Source organism: Ischnura elegans, chromosome 2, assembly GCF_921293095.1.
Source record: "Ischnura elegans chromosome 2, ioIscEleg1.1, whole genome shotgun sequence".
NCBI classification, from domain to species: Eukaryota; Metazoa; Arthropoda; class Insecta; order Odonata; family Coenagrionidae; genus Ischnura; species Ischnura elegans.
In genome coordinates this window covers 112,234,536-112,261,500 of record NC_060247.1, presented here as the reverse complement: position 1 = coordinate 112,261,500, position 26,965 = coordinate 112,234,536, and the positions used below count along the sequence as shown (strand labels likewise).

The 26,965-nt window shown below is 42.5% G+C and overlaps 1 protein-coding gene across 3 annotated transcripts; it reads right to left on the bottom strand.

Annotated features, from left to right (window-relative positions):
- Positions 1–3: 3 nt before the first annotated feature.
- Positions 4–25,456, bottom strand: LOC124154419 (protein stoned-A). 3 transcript variants are annotated; one of them, XM_046528126.1, is made up of 2 exons: positions 25,193–25,456; positions 4–3,189 (listed from the first exon to the last, which is right to left on the bottom strand). In XM_046528126.1, exon 2 carries the CDS (start codon positions 3,152–3,154, stop codon positions 104–106), a length of 3,051 nt encoding a protein of 1,016 aa, XP_046384082.1. In that variant the 5' UTR covers positions 3,155–3,189; positions 25,193–25,456; the 3' UTR covers positions 4–103. The 3 variants fall into 3 exon arrangements, with proteins under 3 accessions (XP_046384082.1, XP_046384080.1, XP_046384081.1); XM_046528124.1 differs by having other exon boundaries at positions 25,201–25,455; XM_046528125.1 differs by lacking the exon at positions 25,193–25,456 and adding an exon at positions 25,015–25,186.
- Between the last annotated feature and the right edge of the window lie 1,509 nt (positions 25,457–26,965).

The following is a 26,965-nucleotide window of genomic DNA, read 5'->3' as shown; positions in this document are numbered from 1 at the left end:
AACTGAATATATCTTTTGTCGGAACGAAATGTGCTTGCTAAAAATTGTTGATGCTTAATGTGCCTTCATGGCGGAATATTTTCCATCAGCAATGTGTACGGTTTTATTGACCTATGAGCTCCGTCTCCAGCAGCTTTAATTCCGTCTTACCTGGCCCAATTCCCTCAGCGATTGATGTATCGAACGGGTCGATGGCGAACTCGTCCGGGAGGTTCTCGACGAGCGGCGTGAGTGGCTTCGGCCCCTCTGATGCTGCTCCTGCCAGGTGCAGTAGGTCTGGAGGCGTCGTCGCCTGCGCTAACGGTTGCTGCGTCGGCACCTGCGCTAAAGGCAGCTGTGTCGGTATCTGTGCTAACGGATGCTGCACCGGTAATTTTGTCACCAGGATGTGGGCAGTGACAGGGTTTTCAGCTTGCTCACCGATAAGCTCGCTCTCCAGCGCCTTAAGTTCTGCCCGTCCCGGCTGCAGTACGCTAACGGACACAGTCGAAGTGTCGAACGGGTCGTCCACTACACACTCCCGCGCCGGCGACAGAGGTTTTCCCGCCTCGGCAGCGTCCTCGTCTACGGCAAGGAGATCGGCCGGAGCAGGATTAGCCACCTGCTGCAGTGGAAGGGAGCTAGGTGGCGTAATGCGGGGCTCGGTGTGCTGCCGCAACTCCTCTTCGCCCCTCGGGTCAAAGTCAGGGTCTGAGAGGCTGCGTGCGATAGTCGGCTGAGCGCACAACTCGCTCTCGATGATTTTCAGTTCCGCTTTGCCGGGCAGGATGTTCTCGGCGAAGGATGTGTCGAAGGGGTCGACAGCCGCGTCGTCCGTAGGTGGCGTCAAAGACTTCGCGAGCTCTGCTTCAGTCCCACCCGCTAACGGCGTCAAGGGCTTTGCAAATTCCGCTTCCGCTTCGCCACTGGACAGCAGGTCTGGTTGCGTTGACGGAGAGGTGGCTGATTCGACGCTGGGAACAGCTAACGGGTCAAATACCGGTACCGTATCCGCCGCCGAGTCGGCTCCGTGCACTTCCAACGGGTTTACGGCCGGTATTATATCCGCCGCTACGTCTTCCTCTCCCCTCGGGTCGAAGTCCGGATCGCTGATAGTTCTTTTGATGGTAGCCGGCTCTTCTACTGCCTCTGTCTCACCTAGTAACTCCTTTTCCAAAATCTTGAGCTCCGCCTTACCTGGTGCTATCCTAGGGTCAACGATAGACGTATCGAAGGGGTCTATGTAGTATTCGAGCACGTCCTCCTCTTCCACCGGCTCGTCTGGAGTGATGGGATCCTGGCCTAGCTGTGAAAGATCGGTGGAGCTTCCGCCCAGCAGATCCCTGTGTGCAAGTTGCAGTGTTGAAGGGGCGTCCGCTAATTCGTCAAAAAGGTCCGGCAGCTGCTCTCGCCGCTCTGTTAGCCCTTCGCCCAATACCTCTTCGGCCCCCTGCTCCTCTTGCGGGAGCGATATGTGGATGGTTACTGACGACTTAACTTCGCTCAAGTCCTCGTTCGCTGCGCCGAAGGCCTCGTCCGCTGCGCTTAAGACCTTTTCCGCTACGCCGAAGCCGTCGTCCGCTGCGCCGAAGCCCTTTTCAGCTGTGCCGAAGTTTTCTTCTGCTGATCCGAGGATCTCACTCTCGATGAAGCGCAGTTCGGCTTTGCCGGGTGCAGCCGCTGTCTCGGCGAAGGAAGTGTCGAATGGGTCCGGCTCCTCCTGAGCTGGTGGGGCTGCTACTGGAGTCGGGACTACGATTGGAGGTGGCCTTGGCGGCGGCCGGGATGGGCCCTTGGCACGGTCCTGATCGAAGTCTTCCCAGCCGTCAGCGTCAGCAAGTAGATCAGTGGGGGCTCCCCCGTGCTCCGCAAGCACCCCTGCGGCGACCGATGTGTCAAACGGATCCTCTTCCTCTACCAACGGAGTGATGGGGGCCTTCTTTGCGGACTCTACCGCGAGGGCAGCGAATTCGTCGTCCTCTTCCTCCTCTTCTTCCTTCTTCTCTACGAGTTCTTCGTCAACAGTCTCTCCTCCGATGACGTCGAACTCTGCAACCAAGTCCTTGAGACCCCCGTCGTTAAGGCCACCGTCCTTGAGCACGTCTTCCTTGACTCTGCTGTCCTCAGTCGAAGGCGGCACTATGATCTGCGCCCCACCCACCGGAGTGATGTCCGGTACCTCTTCGTCGAGGGCCCCGAACGGGTCCTTGGGAGCCGAATCCTCCTCCTCCTGGGCTCCACCTTCTGCCTGGTCTCGCGGCCCTTCGTCGTCGTCGACAATGAATAGGTCAACGTCTTGAGGCCTTCTCGCGACCCTTCGCTTCTTGACCGTGGAAGACTGCGGCAAGGGTACCTGAGAGCGGTCTACCCTCCCCGTGAGAACCTCAACGGCGCAGCCCAAGCTGACCACGGGCCTCGACGGCTTGTTCTCCGGCTCTTTTATCAACCCCTCCGCGATTGAGGTGTCGAAGGGGTCTTCTTCTGTCGCCCCGTACTCCTCTGTCGGACTCTCAGGGATGTATGCGAGCTTAACCTCTCCGCTCGCGACCACGTCCACGTACGAAGTATCGAAGATGTCCTCTTCCTCCTCCGGCTCCTCCTCCTCCTCTGGTTCCTCCTGAGGGGCTGCCTCCTCCTCGGGGGCTTCCTCGGGGGCAGCTTCTTCGGCTTGTGGCGCTTCCTCCTCTGGCTCCGGAGGCGGCGGTTCGTCTATAGGTGCTCCTTCCTCGAAGCCGACCCACCGCTTGGACTTTGGGGCTTGAGGTCTGGGTGGTGGTGCGGATTTCTCTGACTTCCGCTGTTCTCCTCCGCTACCGCTACTGCTGCTGCATCCTGGGGGTTTCCTCTGGAAGTAGCTGGTTGATTTGATGCGGTCGAGGTCTCCCTGTGTCTTCTTGAGGATGGAGTCGACGCCCGCGGTTAGGGCCTTGAACCTCTGCCACTCGTCGTCTCCTGCCCCTTCCTGATGCTCCCCTGCTCCTCCCTCCTCGTCCTCCCGCTGCTCTCCTCCACACTCTTCGGCAGCCTCCTCTGCAGCCGCTGCAGCCGCCGCCTCCCGCTCCGCCTTCTCGCGGCGGTACTTTTCGAGCTCAGCGGGATCGAAGAGGTCGTCTTCCTCCTTGTGGCCTTTCTTCGACTTGATCTTCTTCTTGATGCCTTTTTTTATCTTGTGCATATTCCGCCCTGGCGCGGTCCTCGGTCGCTAGTCCTCTGGGAAAAGAAAGAAAGAGGGAGATTTCAGTTGTCTGCTGTTGCCACATTATTCCTACTATTTTCAATGTACAAGCTTATCATAAAAGTATAATGCGGTTTTGAACATGGTGTAAATGGAAACAAAATCAATTCCAGTTAATGCTTTTTTTTATTTTTCTAATTTTTAATCTGTATTAGGTTTTTTACATGATTAATAAATTTCAATATGTCGCTCATTGTCACTCGACAAGAGAAAAACCTGGGGTTGACATTAGCCTAATCTGAACGAAAGTATTTTATTTTAAGCATTCAATCGAATTTATTTCAATCATTTTACATGGCTATTGAAACATTTCTATGCTATTAAGTAAATGATCACTTAATTAACCATAACATTTTTGTGCATTGATTAATATTTAAATTTAAACCCACCACTTGTTATTTAAAAAGTAAGCAGGATCAAAGAAGTTTTTCGTTATTAAAGTGATTATTTAATCATATGTAATTCATGGAGTTCAACTAAGTAATGCCAAAAGTATATTTCCACACAGCTTTCTAAATATCCTGACTTGACTACTCCCATTAAAAAATGCGCTTAGTCGTTGAAATAGATCGGATTATATATAAACTTGCGTAAAGTACAAATTTGTTTTATTTTCCATGTTTAAAGTACGGAATTATTACAAATTATCGGCCTCATCCATTAAATTATTCATTCAACACTTTGTAGCCCGTGGTATTTTCATTTGAAGGTTGTGTGAAACCCTGATTTTTTATGTTTAAAAAAAATCAAATCCATTACATTTAGAAGGAAGTATATTTAGGAGCTGCTAAATGGCAGTACCTTCCATACAAGAAGGAAAGATACCTACAGAATAAGGCTACGTAGTTAGGGTCCGAGAAAAATCATATAATATTCTTTCCTCGAAATTAAAATTACTGCCCGAGCTCTACTGGGGCTGGGGTCCCTGATAGGAAGTACACGTCCCGCGGTACACTCGGGCTTGGTCTTCGAAGTGTTGATAGATTTAGACAGGTTTAAACAGAGACTCGTCAGAGAAGCCATTGAAATATCCAAAGAAGAAAAGAACAACTTCAACAGGGACACCGGCATTAAAATTAGCCGTACTTGGCTACCCGTAGTGACAAAAAACAATCGGCAACCCATTCCTCCAACCTCCCGCTCCCCTCCCCCCACCACCTGACACAGGTACCTGTATAAAAGATTCTAAATTCCCAACTCTTCATAATCCCTTGAAAAAGCGACCAGCATCGGTCGGGAAACGTTGGGGCCACCCAAGAATTGACGCGGCGACATAGCCCAAAAGTTTTTATTTATAATGACGAGCACCCGCGAAAGTTTTAACGAAGAATTGTTAATAGATTCTTCACGTACAGCAGTAGTGCCAATTTGCACTGCAATACCTAAATATTTAGAAAAATGTGAAATAGGACTCTAAAAATAAGATATTTTTGGCTCCAAACCTGAGGAGAAAGGAAACATTTAATTTTCTGTCATATGGGACTTAGCTTGTGAGGCTAATTTGTTACGTGACAAATAAAATGGATCGATAGAATGAGGGAGTGAATTTAAGGGAGATGAGAGCGATATGAAGGTGAGTGTCTGATGAGAGATACCTCGGGAACAAGCATATGGAGTGGGGAGTACGAGAGGGTGGATCGAGTTTTTAAGCTAAAGGTGAACAGGAAAAGCAGTTCAGAGCAGTCAGTTGCCGAGGCTGGAATATTTAAATGTAATTTTTCATCTAAGATAATGGAGGTTCTAGGAGGAAAGATAATGCAGCTGAGCATCAGGGGACATATTGTGTAAATGTGGGATTTCCTATAGGAATATTTTGGCGAAGGAGCAATCGAGGAATTTTAGAGAATTAATGAAATGAGAAATATGAGCAAACCTCATATGGATTTACGAATTCAGTTACGTCGTTGGATTTACGGCTCCGCAGCGGCGCTGCGTTATGTTTTGTTAATGTCTTTCAAAGTTAGCCTTTATTGACATGTTTTCTGATTGATAATGGTTGTGACACCTATTATATTCATTTTTCAGCGTGTTTTGCTAGATTTAGGGATGCAATCGAGGGATTTTAGGGAATTAATTAAATGAAAAATATGAATTAATGGAGCAATTGAATAAGGGACTTAATTATCAATGCAATTATCATGATGCTTAATTTTCTTAGTATCGCGCCCGTTTATTTTCCAAGAGTAAAGGGATAACTCAAGTGACACATTTATAAAGAACTGAAAATTGTTATTTTTATGCTTTTGAATAAAACTTAGCAATACATTTCTTATACAATACAAAAAATGCCCAGCAAGTTACTTAAAATATGCACGTAATTCATTTTTACCCAGGTGTGTACACCAGGGTACCCTAGTCACGTCAAGTTGAAAAGTTTTTATCTTCTAGAAATATTCCACTTTGAGTTCCCAGATCCTAATGACTTAGCACTTAAGCTATATTCAATTCTTCAAATGCTTGAAGAACACAAAAATTAACGATTTACCAGCCGATTTTAAAGTTACCTTACCAGTCCCACCCGAGTTCCCACGTGTATTTTCTTCACATTCTTAACTTTAAATCACTATTATTTGCATTGAGTGTGATTTTTAACATCAACTAAAGAAAAGGAGGTTCGCGGCTGAGCTTGAAGCCATCGTGTGTATTCACCGGATTGCGGATGTTGGAACGAGCTCTAGCGGATTAGCTGCAAAATAAGCGAGTTTATTTTCGTGGAATAAGCAGTCATTGTCAAAATGCAGTGGCATTCAGACGTGGTATTGTTCAAACCTTGGGTAAGGTAGGTCATTTAAACGACACCGAATACTGTGATAATGCCCCGAATCAGCGACAAGAGTCTGACATTTATTTTACCACTCAATACCTAGGTTAGAGGGCGTTAGCCATTCTCCGTAGGTGTCTGAAGGTGGAGACCATAGTGGTCGGTACAGTGTGACACATTATAGTACGGACATGATAAAAAAAGCTTAAACCGATGTTTTAATATAATATGCCACGCAACAGGGAAATCACTTCATTATTATCCCAAGGGTTCGCAACCATTGCTCTCAGTTTTATCACATGGCAGGATGAATTTCTCTCGAGTAAAATATTCCGTTGGTAAACAAGCCCCCCGTACAAATCTCCCGGCAGTAATTACTTGAGAGAGTACATTGATCATAGGCAAGATAATGTTATATATATATATATGTAAATGAAATATTAACCAATTTCTTACATCTCTCAAATTGGAATTTTTTCAATGATTTTTAGAGCAATTTTATGATTTTAGTGGGCTTCCAATAGAGCATCACGACAGTGTTCTCCATAAACATATTAAATGAAAAATATGAATTACTTATTTATATGAAATAAAGCCTTATTATTTTTATGTAAATCAAATGCAAGCTTTCATCCATCGCAACGATTAATTATCCTGGTCGATTGATTGATTATTTAGATTTTACATGAGCCCAAATTTCTTAATAATAAGTGAAACCCTTCCCGTAGCTTCTCTTGGCTGAGGTTTTGAGAGCATCTCTCTTCCATCAAAATTTCCACAGACATGAAAAAAAAATCCACTCATGACAAAAGTTTACCTTTGGTTAATATCGCCCCCCCACACTTATTTACGACTATTAAGTTTGAGATATGTTGTCGCGCGCTTTTACTGCCGTTCAGGGCAATGATACCGCGTTTTTACCGATGAGCATTAATAATTATTTTTAGATTATTGAGAACGTATTGTTTTACATCCTGGAAAAAGGATTTAAAGCTGAGCGATTCGTCAAAAACTGCCACGAGAGAACAGAAAGCTATACTCAGCCTATTCACCTACGAGTCGCTAGCAGCCATGTAGGACACGTGCCAAGCTTGGAGAGCTTGAGCTGCTAAATAAAGATATCATTCAAAACGACGCGGAGAATATCATCTTAGAACGTTACCATATTTAAGGCTCGGAGAAAGCGATGATATGTATTTCAATTACTGATATAGAATCATATTTATACACCTCCATCAGGGTTATGAATGAATTTGAATACACGATTTTGATACTTAAAGAACATAAAATGTTATAAGGACGTTTTTTTACAATGATAAAATAAAAAAGAATTCAGTTTCAAATTAATGACAAAGAAGAGACTAGAATTTTGACATAACTTTTTTTGCTACGATTTGGATTTGTTTATTGATAGTAACTAAGCAAATAAAGTGCACAGTTACCCATCAATTTTGATAAATTTTTCCTGATGAAGGTGAATAGTATATGCACTGAAACTTTGGCAAAAATTTGCACTTAAAATTCTCTATGGCCTATACTCCAAGACACTGAATCAATACTATTCCTTACGTTGCGAGTATAGCATAGTATACTAGGTAGACCGTGCGAAAACTTCGTATAGTCACGCTATCAGGGAATAAGTATGTTCAGGAAACGGTATAATTGGGTTTTAAGTGTAGAAGAAGGTGTATTATAAAGTACTTTCTTTATGCTCATTTTCTTGCAAAAATATACTAAACATATGAATACAATACATGACATACAATATCATGACTTCTGTTACTGAATAATGACACGCAATTTACAAACTCCTTCATTGGCAACATAGTAACAATGTTGCCGTCTGCAATTTTTGGTAACAAGTTTATATTTTAAGTTCCTCAAACACGACGTCTCTTTTAGAGAACGTTAAACATTCTTCATGTTTAGATTTTATTTGAAATATTTTTGCTTACTTATGGCAGGTTTATTTGTTTTTGTTATGGGTTTAACGGGTTTAAAACCTTATTTTTTTGAAGTTTAGAATAATAAAATGTGTGGAGTCGATACACCTCGAGTGAGTAATTGATATGGAAAAATCGAATCTTTTAAGTCGAATTAATGGGTAAATAGTGAAATTTGAAATTGAGATTTTATTTTGTTCTTAGAAGCCGGTGATTAAATGTTTAAAATGATACCTCATTTATCACTGAAGGTGCAGTATTAACGGAGCCTAGACGGAATGACAGTAAAGATTTTTCTGTAATATTGTGTAGGAATGGACGGATCCAGGATTTTTTTCGGATCCGGATTCGGATCGGATCCTTGATTTTCGGAGCCGGATCTTTTGGATCGGATATTTTCGGATCCAAATTCATTTTCAAATTCCTGCAATTAAACGAAGTAATTATTGAAGTTTACTCTGGGTACGTACAATCGAATGATTTCTTTTTAGATTTTCAGACACAATTAAATATTTTTATAAATTAAAAATCATTTTCATAGGCTTTCAAGTTGTTTTTTTTAAACATCTTTACATGCTCAGGACCTAAACTGCTACGCTTGGGTTTGGATATGAAAATATGAAAAATCTTCGAATAAACCACTGACCAGTGACGGAGGACAAGAATCGTATACGACGGCACATTAGAAGAGAGAATCGGAACTCTTTCCACCCTTATGGGGCGTTGCATTCACTGAAGCTATTATTTAAAATTTCGGATCCAGATCCGATGTCTTCCGCGACTTTGGATCCGATGTATCCGATGAAGGGAAATATCCGCGGATATTTGGATCCGAGGTTTCCGATCCGACCATCCCTAATATTATGTTTAATATTGAGAGTAAATGTATTTATCGCTGTGCTGCGGGCATAGTACGTGAAAACCGATTAAAATGCGCCCGAAGGGGCAACAAAAATAAATCTTTTTAAGGGACGAACTGAGGCCTCGTCTGCGTAGGTTGAACGTCGCAGATCGATCGGCGTAACATCCGACAGCTGACAGAGGGGGAAAGGCATGAGCCCTGCTTCCCCGCCGCCCCGCGCCGCGGCGCCACTGCACCCTTCCCCCCCTGACCCACATCCTCGTCTCCATTAATGCGCTCGCCTGCCACACTTGCAATGCAAGGAGTGCGTTGCCATTGCCTCGGGCGCGCCTATCAGTTGAATGAACGGAGTATGGGAACCATATAGAGTAAAACTCGCTTGTAATGGATTTCAGGGGACATGCTACTATTTTTTTATAAATGGGATTTCGTTATATCCGTAAGTAATACCTAAATGATTTCGCTCTATACATCACATAATTTCTGGCTAATACTCCGTAAATCGTCTTTATTTAAGCCACCGATGCGTAAAAATTAACCATCATCCCGCCCTTTCCATCATACAGCTGTAAAGGGAAAGATTTTTAGATCAACGGTAGAACCAGTGGCGTAGCCAGGAGGGACCGGGGGGCCCCCCCCCCCCCCCCCGAAACATAAAAACACAATTATTTTCCTTCATAAAAGGAAACGAAATATTAACAAATCTTGAATTTACAAAATATTTCTTAACAAATGAAGTTTTTTTGATTATGAAAAGTGTTAAAATTAGTTTTAAAACCATTACTTAGTATCCTGTTTTTCAAAAATTTTCCCCCCTAGTTTTCGACCCCCCCCCCCCCTCCCCGAACGAAATTCCTGGCTACAACAGTGGGAAGAACTATGCATTAATGGCCACGCGTGAGAAAAACTCATGATGAGGTAAGGAACGGTTTTGTAGCGTAGATGGCCTTAATTTCTTTATAAAAGAGGAAATAATTCCTTTTGGTAACAAAGAATAGTTCGTAATAGCGGGGATTTCGTATCATCCAAACTCTACAATCGGCGGAATCAACATTGACGATCGTAGTAAAGTCGAGAGTTCGGAATCTCACCTCGTTATAGGCTGAATTTTATTACGTGCATGATCGTTATAAGCGAGTTTTACTGCAGTATGAAGTTTTCCCCCGTTTTTCATTAACATTCGCTGTGGGTCTCTAAATATATTGTTACCCATCGCTTAACACGCCCCTGCTAATGAAATGATGTGTCCAAAAGCTATGCATCAAGTATATGTAGTTAAACGTTTACAAAGCGTACATTAGGGTGAATGGTTATTTTTCATGCAAGCGATGTTTTCCATCGGCATCAATGATCGGCATCAGTTGCAATTCGCTTCGATATCGATAAGACTTGGTATATTTTGGGGTGATTCTCCAAACGATCTTTATCAATTAACCATATACTTAAAATGTTTAAAAAGCGTAAATTAAAGGTAAATGGACTTTTTCTTACAACTAATATCTTCAATAGGAATATTATTCTTTCACAGAAGCCTATTCAGATCGAGGGTCGAGTAATCAGCAAAATCGTAACATTCTCCTCTCATTGATTTTCATGTTTTCACACGTTTTGTGGTAGTGATCAGACACCTTTCATTTTAGCATATTCCATTTTCGTTTCGATTACGTTTCGTCTGACAAAATAAAAGAAGATGGGTGTCGCGCATTGTTGGAAAAACCACAGGACTGCTCTCGTGATTTTCTTTTGCCAATTTGGACGTATTTTTAATAAGTTTCCAAAAATGACCGCAACGCGGCGACGAGGTGAGAGGGATTTTAAATCGTGATATTATATCATTGAAAAGTTCTAAATTTGATAGGTCACATTATCAGGAATGTAATTTTCCATTAAAACAGCCCTAATAATAACTTTTCTCTGCGTGAAATGCGGATTACTCTTGCCGTCAGCGTTGTGAGAGGCGACTTTTGAAAACCCATTTATAAACGCCGTGGGCGAAAGCTCATCTAAGGCTGACAGGAGAACCCGATCTTCTTTCTCTAATCCCCTTTGGCTATTAGGCGTCGGGGTCCACTAGCCACTTTCTAAACTCTCTCCTATTCTGACAGGAGGACCCCGTGTTGTAATATTCGTGGAATGCAGAATTGGTTGATATTCAGGATCCTAACGGCCACGCTGATGTTAAGCACTGATTACCCGTTAATCAGATGCTGGACGTTTAAAGAAACGAGGAGGAATCGCAAAGATATTGAAAAGAAGAGAGTGGTTTTATGACCCTTCTATGAACGAGCAGCCCTGACTCGTCAAGGATAGGGTAACTAGCCGTGAGCACGGCCAAGATGAAGAATCCCATTTTGCATAAATGAAATCGATCGCTTTTCCATTCATTTATTCCTCATAAAATTTATTTCCTATCGGATTAAACTCATAAAATTATCCTCGGGCCCTAATTTAATACATTTTATGTGGAATAACAAACTTATTCCTGCCTTTCATTTTAGCAAATTCCATTTTCGTTTCGATTACGTTTCGCCTGGCAAAATAAAAGAAGATGGCTGTCGCGCATTGTTGGAAAAACCACAGGACTGCTCTCGTGTAACGTGAAAACCTACGAGTAAGTTGTTTGATTGCTCTGGAAGTTGCCTCCTGTGTGCGTGAGCCTTGTCAGCCATCGCTCAACACAGCTTATGATATGAGTGTCCAAGAACTATATATCAAGTACATTTAGTTAAATTTACAGCGTTTAAAAGAGCGCAAATTAAGTTGCGTAGTTATTTTTCAAACCAAAGATATCTTCTCTCAGATTTAAATTGCATCAAAGATCTTGTTGCAAATCGCTTCGATATTGATTTGGCATCTAATGTAATGATTTGTATAAAGGATATTCATCATTTGCCCGCAGTTCAACTTAAAACATTTAAAAAGCGCAAATTAAGGTGTGTGGTTATTTTTCAAACGAAAGATATCTTCTCTCAGCATTGTATTGCATCAAAGATCTCGTTGCAATTCGCTTTAATATTGATTTGGTATCTAATGGAATGATTCATACAAAGGATATTCATCATTTGCCAGCAGTTAAACTTAAAAAGTTTGAAAAGCGTAAATCAAGGGTAAATGGACATTTTTCTAACAACCCCTCCAACCCCTCCCACCCCCCGCGATCTAATCTTTGATCGCGGTTATATGCGTGCGAAAGATCGCGAAAGAGTGAAGCTTGGGTGATGTTGAGATCACTAGAAGAGAGGGAAGGGATTGGATGGAGAGAGAGGAAGGAAGCATCGAAGGATTTAACCACAATGAATTTTCAGAGTTAGGAGGAAGTAGAGGGTTAGTTAAATGGTTTTGAGGAGACCGAAGACATCATTCAAGAACTTGACACAAGTTTGAGACCTCACTCAACATCGGCTTTCCAGATTTCAAGTTGAGTTTCAGTTCTTCGCCATCATAAGTCAACAATCCTAAGATTCTTTTTTCTCAGAGCGAACTTCGGGATGGGTTTTACCGAACAAGATGTTGACGTCACAAGTCCACACTGTGGCACATGTGGCGAGGGTCGTGCCTACTAAGCCTCTGATGTGCCACAGTGTGGACTTGTGACGTCAACATCTTGTTCGGCAAAACCCATCCCGAAGTTCGCTCTGAGAAAATGGCTTGGTGGTGTAACTGGCTAACACACCTGACCGGCAATCGGGAGATCCGGGTTCGAATCTCGGCTAAGTTTTGTTTGAAGAAGCGCCTAAGATTCGTTTGACGAAGTTCTCCATTCCGCTCTCATTTCTACTCAGGGCCAGTTCTAGACATTTTTCTAGTGTAAGCGAACAACATTCCGCCACCCCCCTCAAAAATAGCCGGAGAGGTTGCAGGGATTATCTCGAGAACCTTTTAAAATAAATACTAATGCTTTAATAATAAGGGTCAATACTCAAATATCAGTGTGAATTTAAAACAAGCTTGCTCTTATATATTGAATGTGATATTTTTAGAGCTTAAAAAACAATGTAAAATATTTTACTTAGCGCTTAGGCGCTCCCTTTTGCTTGGCGACCTTCGTGTCCACGTACTCTGCTTACAGGTTAAACCGGCTCTGTATCTACTCTCCTATCTACATCTACGGAGTAACGTGCAAGCCACTACCAAGGTGTTTGGCAAGGGGTGATTCTACACCAGGCATGCAGCACTCATGCAAGTCTTGATCAGAAACGCGCTCGCTTGCCGGACAACGCCGAGCACTCAGGACAACGATACGCGGTCAGACTAGAAACTAGGGAAGTGCTAAACACACGAACATGCTACCATGCGAATAAATTTATTACTTAGTAATAGAAAACGAACAGCAATTCGAATGCTTCTCCTATCTCCAAGCCTTTTCATTGTGATAAATTTCTTCTCTTTTACATCCTCTATAATCTGTCCTATGTAACTCGTTCGGAGTTTTCCCTCGCCCTTCTTCCCTTTCACCTGTCCTTCCACGGTTCTTTTCATCAGTCCAACATGCCTCACACTGTAGCTAACTAAGTTTTTCCGTTTTCTCATTCAGTTTTCAGGAGACTTCTCTTTTCTCCCACTCTTCCTAACACTTCCTCATCACTTACTTGGTCGATCCATTTTACTTCTTCTTCACCATTTTCGGTAGCACCACGCTTCGAATGTTCACTCTTTCTGCACCTGTCATCGTCCATGCCTCGCTCCCTTAGACAAACATGCTGCATATGTATCAGAGTTTGAGTTAGTGTTAATATATTCCATACTAGCTTCAACTCCGCTCATTTCAGCTTTTGTGTTGTGGTAATTTCAGTATTTAAACTTAAAAAGTAATGAATCTACCTAACCTATAGTCACTCTTGGTCTCCCGCTCATAATAAAACAGCTTAACTGGAGTACGTTATTATACTTTAATGTTTTTTACGAGATAAATTTCAGTTTAAAAAATGAGGCCATAATAGCGGACATATTGCGACCAGGCGACTTAATTGTAGTTGGGACTCAACTAGGCAACTTGCGTAGTATGAGCGACCTTTGGGACTTGAATGAGGTCTCGTAATACTAACATGGCAACCGGGTGTAGCCTGAGTCAGGATCAAGACTAGATAAACGTTCTGGAATGCACCCCAAAGACTTGAGTTGTTATAAAAAAAACTTGATAGTGAAATAATATTCATAATAGCAACTTGACGAATATTCTATAAATCTGCAAGGAATCTATTCTATAAAGGCATGCAAGGAATACGGTCGTTCACTCTGACCAAAAATCGCAGTGCATGAAAACTATCCGGTTGATGGAAGAGAAATACTTCTCAGGTGTGACGAAAGAGCAAATTTTCTTCGATCGGCCATTTTGTCATAATTTTCAAATGAAATGACGTGAAAGTTTCCGCCCACTAATAGTGAGTTCGTGACGTCACATTGTGGTCATCGTTCATTAATTTCATCGGTGAGAACTTTTCATGGAGGAAAGTAATCGCTTACAACCAAGGAGGTTGTAAATATCTGGATGGGCACCCCTGGCTCAGAGCGTGGAGGGCAGTGTGGCAGGAATGATGTGCTTGGATAGGATTAACCACGCTAAGTTTGACCAAAACATTGACAATGCCGTAGAAATTAATGCTTACTATTTGGTGAAATTTTTGGTCATAACTCGTTAATAAATTCAAATAAATCATGGTTCGAGCAATGTAGACCATTTTCCTTACTTCAATGGTTGGGTTCGCGAAGTTATGACTCAAATTTCTTTTCCCTGGGAAAAATTATCATCAATCACCACGGTACGTTCTACAACCAGCTCAGCTGAAATAAACATTTACGAGTGTAAACTAGTCTCTTACCTGCACTTATACTGGTATTTAATTTTATTATATCCAACGGAAATCTAACAATTGTGTACAAATTTATATATTTTCATGGATATCCCCACCAGTAAAGTGGCTCACAGACACAGAGTTTATACATTAATAGAAGTATCGCGAATGATGAGAAAATCCGATGACAATCACCGGCGAAATACTAATGGTAGCATTTTTCACTTAATATAGTGCATTTTCAGAACAAAACTAAGCCACCTCAAAATATCGGACAGAGACCAAGTCCAAAACTTGTCAATCCAAGATGGCGGAAATTTAACCATGCTAAAAACTTGGAAACAGCGTTTCCAGTATATTCCAACCTTCTTGCTTACAACAGAGGAAACAACAATGAACCACGTGCGGCCGATGCGCGAGTTCGAGGAGTAACGGAGAAGCGTTGAACAGCTTAGCAAGAGTTCATGACGTCATGAATCTCTTACGGCCATCGATTCGTCAAGCGTACTGTGGAAAGATTTTCGGGTGAGAAAGTAAAAGAAAGGTGCTATTTCGCACTCGTCTGACCTGCACCTTGCATATGCTGCGAGCGTATGGGATCCGGTGCAGAAAGACTTAATCCGCGAACTGAATAAAATACAAAGGAAGGCTTCGTGGTTCGTCAAAACTGCTACGGGCGTACAGACAGCGTTACCCAAATGTTAAGCAAATTAGGCTGAGAGCCGCTGGGGACTCGAAGGCTGCGCGATAGGCTGAGATTGTTTGAACAATTGAGAATGGATATCTTTAAGATCCACACGGAGAACATAATATTAGAGCCACACTGTATTTCCAGGTCCAACAGAAGCGATACATTAAGAGGGATGCTTTGCCGAACGGATATATATGCGAATTCCTTTTTACCCGAACCATAAAGGACTTTAATAAATTCCAGTCGTAATTTCGTCACAGCATTTCCTTTTTATGTGCAAATGGCTGGTGTCCGAACAGCGCCTGCCACACGCCTTTTAGGTGGCCTATTGGGTAGTATGTAGATGTAGATTTTTCGTGGCGAATATCTCTAGAAGTAGGCGAAGGATATGGAAAATATAAAATGCGGGTCTCTTTGTTTTCAACGATTTAACCATAGCCGTTCTTTCAAAAATATTAAAAATCGCTGAAATTTTATCATTACTTTCAATACGATTATAAGAAGATCGAAAATTGAAGGCAGAAATGAGAAAAGAAAGTGAGAAAGTAACAAGTGAATGTCGTATATAATTCCCCCCTCCCTCTCCCCAAATGATTTTCCCACGAAATTCTCCTCTTACTCCTAGACGAGAAGGCCTGAGTGGTGGGATTAGAATTAGTGAGTTGCGATTCGAGGACGACATAGCCTAAATAAAGCAGGATACTAAGAAGACACTTGTAAATGTGGAAAGGATAATTTCCAGATATCAACTGGAAATTAACGAAAAGAAAAATAAGATACTAGAATGCAGCATAGGCGAGGAGACCAGGGTCAACATTAACCCTGGAAGATATATGGGGAAGAAAATAAAGATAGAATGTTGCAAAAGTTATTATGCCTAAGAAATCGAGAAATCATTGCTTCACGAAGCAATTAAGAAATAGTCAGTAAGATGATGTAGGCGAATAGGACATACTGCATACAGAAGAATCTCCTCACAGCCAATAATACAAAGATATATTTAACGATACAATTCATCTAATGTTACATGTGCAGCTTTTTTATAGATGAGGGAGTGGCTTAAACGTCGACAGAAGCAGGGTTTCTAAAATCAACAAGAAGAAAACTAAAATGGTCTGAAGCAAAGTATGCAGTAGAAGAGAGGAGGATTTGACAAGCATTAATCTAGGAAGGCAAAAGTTTGAACAGGCGTAAGAGTTTTGTCACCAAGGAATCCGAATCACCAAACGACGGACGATGCAAGAAAGAAACAGTCAGCAGAATAGCACAGGTGAAGAAGACTTTTTATAGAAATAAGAATCTAAGTACAACTGAAAATACAAGCATAAAAGTGAGGAAACAACTCATCAGATTCGACACAAGGAACGTGTTTCTACACGGGAGCGAGGCTTAGGCATCGATAGAAGTATGGAATGTACTTCCCTGCCTCTGTCGTTGGTTAGAAAAATTTGTGCCTTAGACGAATGATGAATATAAAATGGTTCGAACGAGTGAGCAATGAGGAAATCCTAAGAAGAGTGGGAGAAAAGAGAAGCCGCCTAAATCCTTAAGTAGAAAACGGGATAACGTAATCGGCCGCGTAATGAGACATGGCGGGCTGCTGAAGACAATCGTAGAAGGACATGTGGATGGGAAGAAAGGCAAAGAAAGACCTTGAGTGGGCTACTGAGAGCTAAAGCCAAATATGTAAAATAGAAGAAATATGAAAATACGAGAAGCTTAGCTGACAAGAGAGAGAAGTGGAGAGCTGCGTCAAGAGAATGAAAAAAGTTAAGGAAATGCCTTTGCTGCCTGCAAGGAGGCTGTATATATACTGGAGGGGGCATAACTGGTCCCGAGCGTTGAGCGCTGTGTGGCAGGAATAGGGGTGCTTGGGTAGGATAATCCACGCCTACTTTGACCAAAACATTGATAATCCCATAAGGGTCTATGCTTCCTATTTGGTGAAATATTCGGTCATGATCGTTGTTACGTTAAAATAACCTTTCGCAAAAGAATAAAGTAAACCTCTTTTCTATCATTATGGGAAGGCTTCGTAAAAATATGCCTCGAATATCTTTTCCCGAGGAAAAATCATTGTCAATCACCACGGTTCCGCTGTGCAACTAGCTTAGCCGAAAATAACACGTTACAAGTGTAAGAGAACCATTCCCTTGCACTTCTACTGGTAATTAATAAGACTACAGCCAATGGAAATCTTGCGATAGCGGACCGGTCGCAATAATGTTATGAAAGTATGTTCACAACACCACGAATTGACTATTTATACAGTTTAATATACACAGTAGTATCACGAACGATCGGAAATCTCCAACGACAATCAAGAAGTAATGGCTGCATTTTAATTTCATAGAGCAGAGGCGATATAAGGAATAGAATACTTGATTATATATGTACACTGTTTGAGACTAAGTCCGAAAATGATCAAACCAAGATGGCGGAATTCTGATCACGCTTAAAACCCGAATACAGCGCCTTCAATGTATTTACTATCTCCTTGGCAACCTGTAATTAATTGAAGCTCTCTATTGATCTGGGAAAAAACATATTTCTCTACCTATCCGAGCGTCAAAATATCAATTGTCTGACCTAGAAATTAAGAGCTATTAAGAGCTTCTTAGGTGATAGTCTCCGTGATAGATTAATGAAATATATCAGTTCTTATTAGCTAACACAATCTAGCCAAGCATATAGCCTCCGATTCTGTAGCGACACGCAGCCTAAATCGCGTATAAGCTGAATAACGATTTTTGCTCGCTCGTAGAAGTTTTTTTATGAAACGCGCATTTCGCTCTAAAAATCCTTTTCCCTGGAGGTGAAATAATATGTTCCCGATTATCTGAATAATATGACAAATACTTATCGGTAATGGCATTATAGCTTCCTTGAATGGCAGTGAAAGTGTGGGTCAGCGTAACTCAACGAAAAAGGCTTAATAATAGAGTTAGAACGCGTGCAAAGAAGAGCTGCCAGGTATGTGAAAGGTCGTTACGATAGTCTTGTTAGTGTAACTGACCTCTTAGATAAACTCGGATGGGAATCTCTGTTGGACCGTAGATTGAAAAATAGACTAAACCTTTTAGATAAATTCAAAAGCAGTGTCTTTTCTGACGAAGTTGACCACATCTTGCGGACGCCAACATACTACGGAAGATCAGATCATATAAATAAAATAAGAGAGATAGATTGTAGAACAGACAGATTCAGAATGTCATTTTTTCCACGATCAATAAGAGATTATAACGGCAGCGATAGAACTCATAAATAGATTGCATGACTTGTGGTGTAGCCAACTAACCTATGTAAAGCTTAATGCATGTTTCTTAATTTTATTATTATTTCTAACAGCATATAGTAGTATAATTTGTTAGTATGTGTGACGTGTGGTGTGCATGTTGGAGTCCAATTGCATGCTGCATGCTGGTGATTGATCACCCCCAGCCAAACACCCTAGAGGAGGCTCGCATGGTATTATGTAGATGTAGATGAATGACACACACTTTACGTGACTCCAAGCGCAATCGTATGAAAGCTGCAAAAACTCGGGTGAAGGGAATCGCCGAGGGTTTCTCCAAAGTCGGATGGCACGCTGGACTTCTTCCCACTAGACCATCCGAGTAATCCACGAAAGAGCGACGGTATGCCGTAGTCTCTCATTTGCTGTGATAGAATGAACGTGGCCGATCCAATTTATTCCCAAGGGAATTCACCTCGCGGTATATCGCCTCCATTACAGCGAACGCATGCTATTGGCAACCTTTCCTGCTCACCAAACATGAATATTATACTAGAGGACTCGCTGGTCGGTATCAAACGGGTTGGCGCTAACCGCGCATTTAATCGCTTACTTTCGTCGCTGACGGCCAGAGGATCTGAATCTCACTGGTAAATAAGCTATAACTGGGATTATTCACCGAATCCGTGTTAAAAACACAAATGATAATTTCCACACTATTTAATTTAACACAATACGACCGACCATGGTTTCAACACTTTGCGTCATTTTCAAGGTCAAAGACACCTTGAAAATGACACAAATTTTTGAAACAATGGTCGGTCGCTATTTGTTAAATTAAATAGCGTGGAAATTACCATTTCTGTTTTTATCATGGCAATATTCCACAAAATCAAGCCTGAAACGATTTTTTCCGTTGTTAACTGAATTTTATGTTTGCAATGGTGCCATCTATCGAATTTATATCTTTCCAATGCTATAATTCAGATGCAGGAATGCTGTGTTGCAAATTTTGAGACTTTAAAGTGTCGCTCTGCACGAATCGCTACGCTGCAGACGGTTTAAATTACTGACAAGAATGCGCGCGAAGTGGCAACATTAATCTTGCTTCTCCCAGACGGACTAGGGCTTCTTCTGCGTGGTCTCCTCGACTTTATGCTCACAATCTCACCGTCACTGGGCACCGGGACCGTGTTGACATCGACGATCACGGCGATGAAGAGTTGGTTGAAACTGTCTCTGACGTCACTGTGCTCCACGTCACAAATTGCCGCTGATGTCACTCTTCACGGTTCTCTCCGACATGCAACTGCAGTGTCCGAGGCTAAGGCATTTCGCGTGCCTGGCATGCACCTTTGACGTCACCGTAACATCCCCTGAATTCCTTCACTTGACAAACTGCCCCAACCTCTACAGCTTCCCTCTGACGTCACTCGTCACTATTCTCTCCGGCAAGCAACTGAAGTGTCCGAGACTAGGGCTTTCGCGTGCCGGTCGTGCGTCTCTGACGTCACCTTACCCCCTCTCCAAGCTCCTCTGCCCTAAGAGCTCCCCTCTGACGTCACTCGTCACTATTCTCTCCGGGGTACAACTGCCGTGTCCGAGGCAAGGGCACTTCGCGTGCCTGGCGTGCGTCTCTGACGTCACCGCAACCCCCCCTCCTCCTCTCAGTTCCACAACCTCGCAAACTGCCGCTGACGTAATCGTCCTCCCCCCCTTCCACACAACTTCCCACTGACGTCACTATTCCTACTCCGAAGTGCAACTGCCGTGTACGAAACAAGAATATTTCGCGTGCCGGGCGTGCGATGGTGGGCGACGATCGTTTCAACGGTGTTTTGGAAGCATTTGGCATATGAGAAGACGGTGGGATAGCGGACGAACCGTCGACGATATTGATAGCCCATAAAATTATCATCAACTGAGCGGTAAGCGGCTGCAATGTGGGATGACTCGGCAAAAAGAGGACTGGGATATGGAATTGTCTTCTCGAAACGATTCGCGAGCGCGCCGAGACAATAATCGTTTGGTCCATGATGACCAAATATTTATACGTCAATTAGATATAAATAAATTATATTTGGCATAAAATATCCATTTTATTTACGATTTAAGATTTTACCTAATAAAATACAGTTTTGGCCTTCTCTCCATTCATATTCCCCTGCGGCCACTGATTTTAGCTAATACTGTTTAAAAACCGAGAATCGATGTTGTAAATTACCGTTGTTAAATATTGTCAGACAACGTCGAAATTATTTTTAGGGGAGCCACTTATTACAGTAGAATTAAATCTCACTGAAGAGCTTCCTAAGGTAGAGATTCAAAACTTTATCTTTCCCTCGAATGATAAGAATCAAAATAATAGTAATAAAAAAAATTCGCCACAAATTAGAATATGGTTTTGCGTCAGGCAGTGTTGAAACTTTGTAAATTTCATATTCATATAGATGCATAAGTTACCCAGCATTCTTAGAGGTCAATAATATTTTTTCATGCACTTAGTTCGACTATTGGTTCAACTGCAAGTGGCTTTCATGCCGCATATTATTGAACTTTCTCGTAAAATGATAGAATCATCGCAGTTGGAGATCGCATCGCAGGCGAAAAGAACTCTTTCATATGATTTTTGATAAAAAATTGCCACTAGAGAGCAGAGTCATTTGGTCATACGTTAGAGAGACAAAAGGAAATGGGTCAATGGTTAGTTTATTAAAAATGAGGCAGAATGCCAATTAATCGCTAAAAGTTTTGGACGAATGCAACTTGCTGAACTTACTGCTAAAACCGTATTCACGAACAATTTGGATAGTAGTATCATATTGGTAAACCAATTATTTTGATGAATCATGCTACGCACTATCTTTTTAAGATGTTTTCAAAATATGTATTAAAAATCAACTAGATTGAGTCCTCCGGACCTAAAGATATTAGCCGTGCTTTAGGACCCCGATATAAAGCGCGTTTTCGAGGATCTATCTCCGGAACAAGCTCATTATTTTTGCGCATTATTTTATAGATCGACGGCAGAAATCTACAAGTTCATTAAAGGAGAAACGTAACAACGATATTTGAAAGACTTTTTTTCAAGGAAGCTTTGCAAGTATAATTATAATTATGTACCTATGAATCGCTCGCTTGCCTCATGCAAAATTCTAGAACACATTCTAACTGCAAACTCGACTATAAGAAAGCTCGATAGCCCTCATAATATCACAGCATGGTTTCAGAAATGGTGGATCCCGTGAGACAAAGTTAGCATTATTTGTTATATTTTGGTGGCCGACGAGGAAAACGTGTAAATAAGTGACGTTTTCCATGACCTTAATGACGCGTTCGATAAATTATTTAAAGACTATAAAAATTAATCAGGGAATTAAAACCGTTAGGATTCGATGCTTGCATAACTAGCTGGATTAGAGCCAGCGAGTGACAATGTCAATGCTGGTTGGTTTTGGTTCTGATGACGTCGGTATTACATCAAGTGTTCCGCAAAGAAGTGCCATGAGACCACTATTTTGTCCTTTGTATATACGGTAATGTCGGTGGTCATTACACTTTGGTTATTTAAGGAAGGCTGGGATCGAATTGCTGTGTTGAATTGAGTGCTGGCTATCTACCCCCTGTGTTCGGTTTTTTATCCTTGTGGTAGCAGATATTTTTCTCCTAATCTCTGCTTTAGAGCTTTTGGGGGGCTATTCAAGTACAGGACTCCGTCCATCGGAAGTGACGTTAAGCCGTGGTCTCCTTGATGCCTTCCCATAAGAGTAGGCCTACGCCGATGCTGGATTTAATTCCATCCTTCCTTCTCTTATTACGCAAATGAATGCAGCTATTACTCCAAATACCATGCCATACCATTCGTAGAATGCGCAGTGTCAGAAATATCAGCTTGTGTAAGGAAAACTAGGTACAGCTAGACGACCGCTTAGAAGAAATTGCTAAGTGGTCTAGGGATGTGTTACCTAGAGTTAAATTAAGATAAATGCGTGATCAAGAATGTTTGAAATAAGGAAGGCAACCATTAGTGCAACTACCACAGGATAGTGTATGCCGCGGGGATAGAATGACTAATTATTTACTTGCAGTAACCAGAAAAAAAAACATTCGTGAGAATCGGTTCAGACTATTCGAACATTAGAAATTTTGCAAACAATTTTTGATATTTGTGGTGTTAACGTCGGAGAAACCAAGTACGATTCGTTCGTGAAAATTCATTTACAGAAAGCAAACTGTGTTAGGGATCCTTACAAGGTTGTCTTATCAATTTTGAGCTCTTTTAGCGAAGTTCAGAAAGGTACCTATCAGCTAGATCGGTATGATTATTCAAACAACTAGATTTAGAGCTAAATAGAACAACTAGGTTTAGAGCTAAATAGAACATCTAGGATGAACCTCTCTAGCTAACCTTTCAAATCTCAAAATCGATATTTTTAATAAGTTGAAGCAATATTGAAGGAAATTGAAATAAGTTGAAGAAATATTTTCAGGCAACGAAGAGGTCATATTGATAAGCCTCACTTATGTATGTGAAGTAAAAATCACGTAGGGATCCAAAACTTTGTCTTTCCCTCGATTGATAATAATCGATAAGATAAACTAACCGGAAAGTAAAGTATGGTATTGCGCTAGGCTCTGTTTTAGTTTTTTTTTAATTTATACTAATATTTATGAATAAGATGCCCAGTATGCTCTGGGGTCGATCATGTTTTTGCACAATCTTAGTCCGGCCATCAGTTCAATTGCTTCATTAGGATTTTGTCCGCGTAGTGATTTAAAAGTCTGCCGTGGGTATGAACCAATCTTTGGCGTAGTGCCTATTATTTTAAAATGAGTATAATGCATGGCTGGTTGATATTGCTTAAGGGGATGCAGTTTTTGTGACGAATTACGTGCCTAGAACTTATGCTAAGATTTTTAACTTTTCAGTGCATACAAAGATGACCGTTGTCAGTATTTTTCGTTTAATAACTTAGATTTTTCATTTTTTCGCAACCCATTTGTTTTAAATACTTGTGTTAAATATAAATGTTGAAAACGGTGATATCTATATCCTGAATATACCATGGTGATAGAATAAGCTTTGGGCGCACAATCTTGCCGTAAAAGATCGGTCGAGAAGGAGTAATGCTTCCTCTTGAACACATTTATCCACCCAAACACCATTAAGGTGGCTCGCTGGGTGTCATGTATATCTAGCATTTGAAAGGCGTCACAGCTATTTATATCATAACGCGATCATCTCAAAGAACTGTATCGCTTGATTTGACCGGAATGCACGGAAAGTGGAACTCGCATTTAGATTCAGAAAAGAATTCCGCCAAATCCAGAATGCCAGTCGCATAACAAGCAGTAGAAAGAGACCTGTCATCACGTACAAGCTAGAGATTGTGGGATCCAAGGGGATTACATAGAGGTGGCTTCAGTTCATCCCGCAGAAGCTTGATTTATGTTACCATTTTGGGCGCATTTTAATTGGTATTTAAAAATATCCGCAACGCTGTGATGAAAGAGGAGGGATCCATTTATTCTAAAAAAAACTGCAATATAATATTTATAATCGCGCGGATAACCACTGGGAAGTTTGGAAACGGATGGATCACATTATCACGAATATACATTTCCGTCAACAACACTAATAATAGCTTCTCTCTTCGTGACATTCGGATCGCTGTAACCGTCATTGACGCAACGGGGGACTTTTGTAAACCCATTTCAATGCGCGCTGGGTGACAAGTCATCTTGAGGCCAATTGGAGGCGGAACAGCAAAATTATTAAGAATATTGCAATAGAGGTCAAATCCTCTATTGCAATATTCGTGGTGCAATCTGTAGATTTCGATTCGCCTTTTTTTCTCTCCAATGCCGATCGTGGCGCCGCGAGTGGAACGCACCTAAATGCGCCCCGTGGGATGGGAGCGCTCTAGGCGAACGGAAGAGCATCCAATTCGCACCTTCGAATGCGAAATTCCTCCATTTAAAGCCTACGGTGGTCTAGGGAAACTGAAAACAGCCTCGGGCAGAGGGAAGGACTCGAACGCCGGTAACGCGAGGGACGTTTAGTCGATAGTTCAGCGATGAAACGAAAAGTTGACGTGAAGAGGGAGAAACGAGAGCCACTCTTCGGATGAGGGTGGCTGGGATGCGCCTGCGATGTTGGCGGCCGGCGAAACATAGGCGTCTTTCGCACTGCCAGACTCTCGGGCGCATCCAACTCCGCCAGTGGGCGAAGTGACCCGGAAAGGTCTGAGGATCGATTCTCGATGCAGGGCATTAGGTTTCATCGGTTACGGAGAGCGCCGCGATTAACGCTCGAGGAAATGCTTGCCAATAGGTTCACTAGATGGCAATGGGGTCAAAGGTCATCTTCGTGAGGGGTGGGGTGAAATACTATTTCATCTCTGCGTTCTAACCCGAGGGTTGGCTTAACAGGAAAAGGGTAAAGCTTTCCCTAAAACTGAAAGTGGCTACAGGCATGCGTACAATGCATACTCATCGTGTGGGGGGGACTGGTACCTTTCTTTGGGCCATTATCCTGGGCCGGGGATTGGTGGGATGTGCAGAGGCTTCTCGCGGATTCGAACCCGGCTCCGTGCGATGGCAAACCGAAACCGTCCTGGGCCTCCCCGCCCCACGAAATTCGCCCGAAAGTAGGAATCGCGGGCGGCAAGATGGCCGCGGGCACGACACTCACTCACTCACCGTGGTCCACTGCAGGCGGGGCGGGTGCACCATGGTCCCAGCGCGAGCACCCGGCGGCCGCCAGCACCATCCGGTGGCCCCCGCACCAGCCAATTGCAGGTCACCGCAGTCCTCACTAGTCACTCGTAGGCTGAGTCACGCGCATCTCTGGCACGGCGAACACCCTCTCGGCCGCGCTTCGTTCCGTCAACTGCCGCCAGAGCGCGCGTCAATCTCGCCGCTGCCGCCAATCGATGGGTCCCTCATCGATCTGGCTACATGCCGCGAAGGGGTGACGGTGGCGCCGCGCCCCGGCCAGCCCCCGCACTAGCTCTCTGTGTGAGGGGGCGGAGGAATCGATGCTCTCTGTATCTCTCGCGCGAGTTCTTGAAGACGTCGTTGGCATCGCTATTGTCGGCTCTTACCCCTCCCCAGGCACCCCGCTATGTTTGCGAGATATCGAATGGAATCCAATAATCGATTATTGGAATCTATTCGATATTATCGGCGCAAAATTCAATACAATGTAACAATCAAGGGTAGTACCACGGGGAGGACCCATTCGATCCTTAAGATGCTCTATATTTCTTCATTAAAGCTTTCGCGGTTCATGGTTGATAAAATGACATTAACTTTTTCTGGTCTTACCGCCTATTAGGTACCTACAAGTTATCTCGCGACTTCTCGCGACCCCTGCTGGTCGCTTCTTTAAATTTGATTGAGCTGCATCCATCTGCGGGTGTGAGTTGAAATGCATATATACTTTTCAACTTTATAGGTCATTAAATATACTAACACACCGACTTGAAAAGTATATATTTCAACCTAAAGTGGTAGCAGCTCAATCACCTTTGAAGACCGGCAGTGGTTGCGAAACGCCGGGAGATAACCTGTACCACGCGGTAAGATCCGAAAAAGTTTATTTTATTTTATCATCTTGATATTTTTTGTCACTTTGGGCTTATTTTAATCGATTTCCAAATATGTCTACAATGTTCGATTAGTGCCGATAAGTCGATTTATTGCCATTATTTGCAACCTAGTTTTTGCATTCGCAAGGAATAACTTAAAGTTATGAATTTGGTATGCTATATCATTGGGAAGAGAAATTGTGGTCTGCAGTTCTTATTATTTCTCATTTCTCAGTGAAATTCGGATCGATCTGCCCATCAGCGACGCGAGTGGTGACTTTTTTAAACCCGATTAAACGCGCGGAGGTTGACAAAACACGTAGTGGCCGACTGAAGAATACTCTATTGTAATAGTCGTGGCAACGACGAAAATGGCTTACCGCATTAAAGCAAAACTATACCCATTAATCTCACGCCTTCACCAGTGACGAATTACTAGTGCTGTGCGAGAGTCTCGTCTCGAAGGATTTGATTTCTCGTCATTGTCGGGACGAGACTCGGCGCGGTGAGAGCCTCGCCTGGGTCAAGAGTCTTGACGAGATTCGAGAAGTCTCGCCCCTTCGAGACTTCTCGATACCCGTCGAGACTCCCGGGCAAGGCGCGAATTTCCTATGAATGCCGCAATCAGTCGATAATAGAGTTTACTAAGGTATTCCTTACGACTATTACAGATTTATTCACACAATAAAAATATTTTATTTAATGATTTACCCTCTGCATCCAATTTTTTAAATGTGTGCGCATGATGCTAATAGAGTTCCCAACAAGAGATTTTGAATTTTTTTATTTCCTTTTCCTGACCTCTATATTTTATATTAAATTTGAATCTTGGAAAGTAGGTCTTTAAATTGAAATTTTTCCGACGTTACCATTTA

Coding starts and splice junctions, on each gene's coding strand:
- LOC124154419 (XM_046528126.1), bottom strand. CDS start 3,154: ATGCACAAGATAAAAAAAGGCATCAAGAAGAAGATCAAGTCGAAGAAA.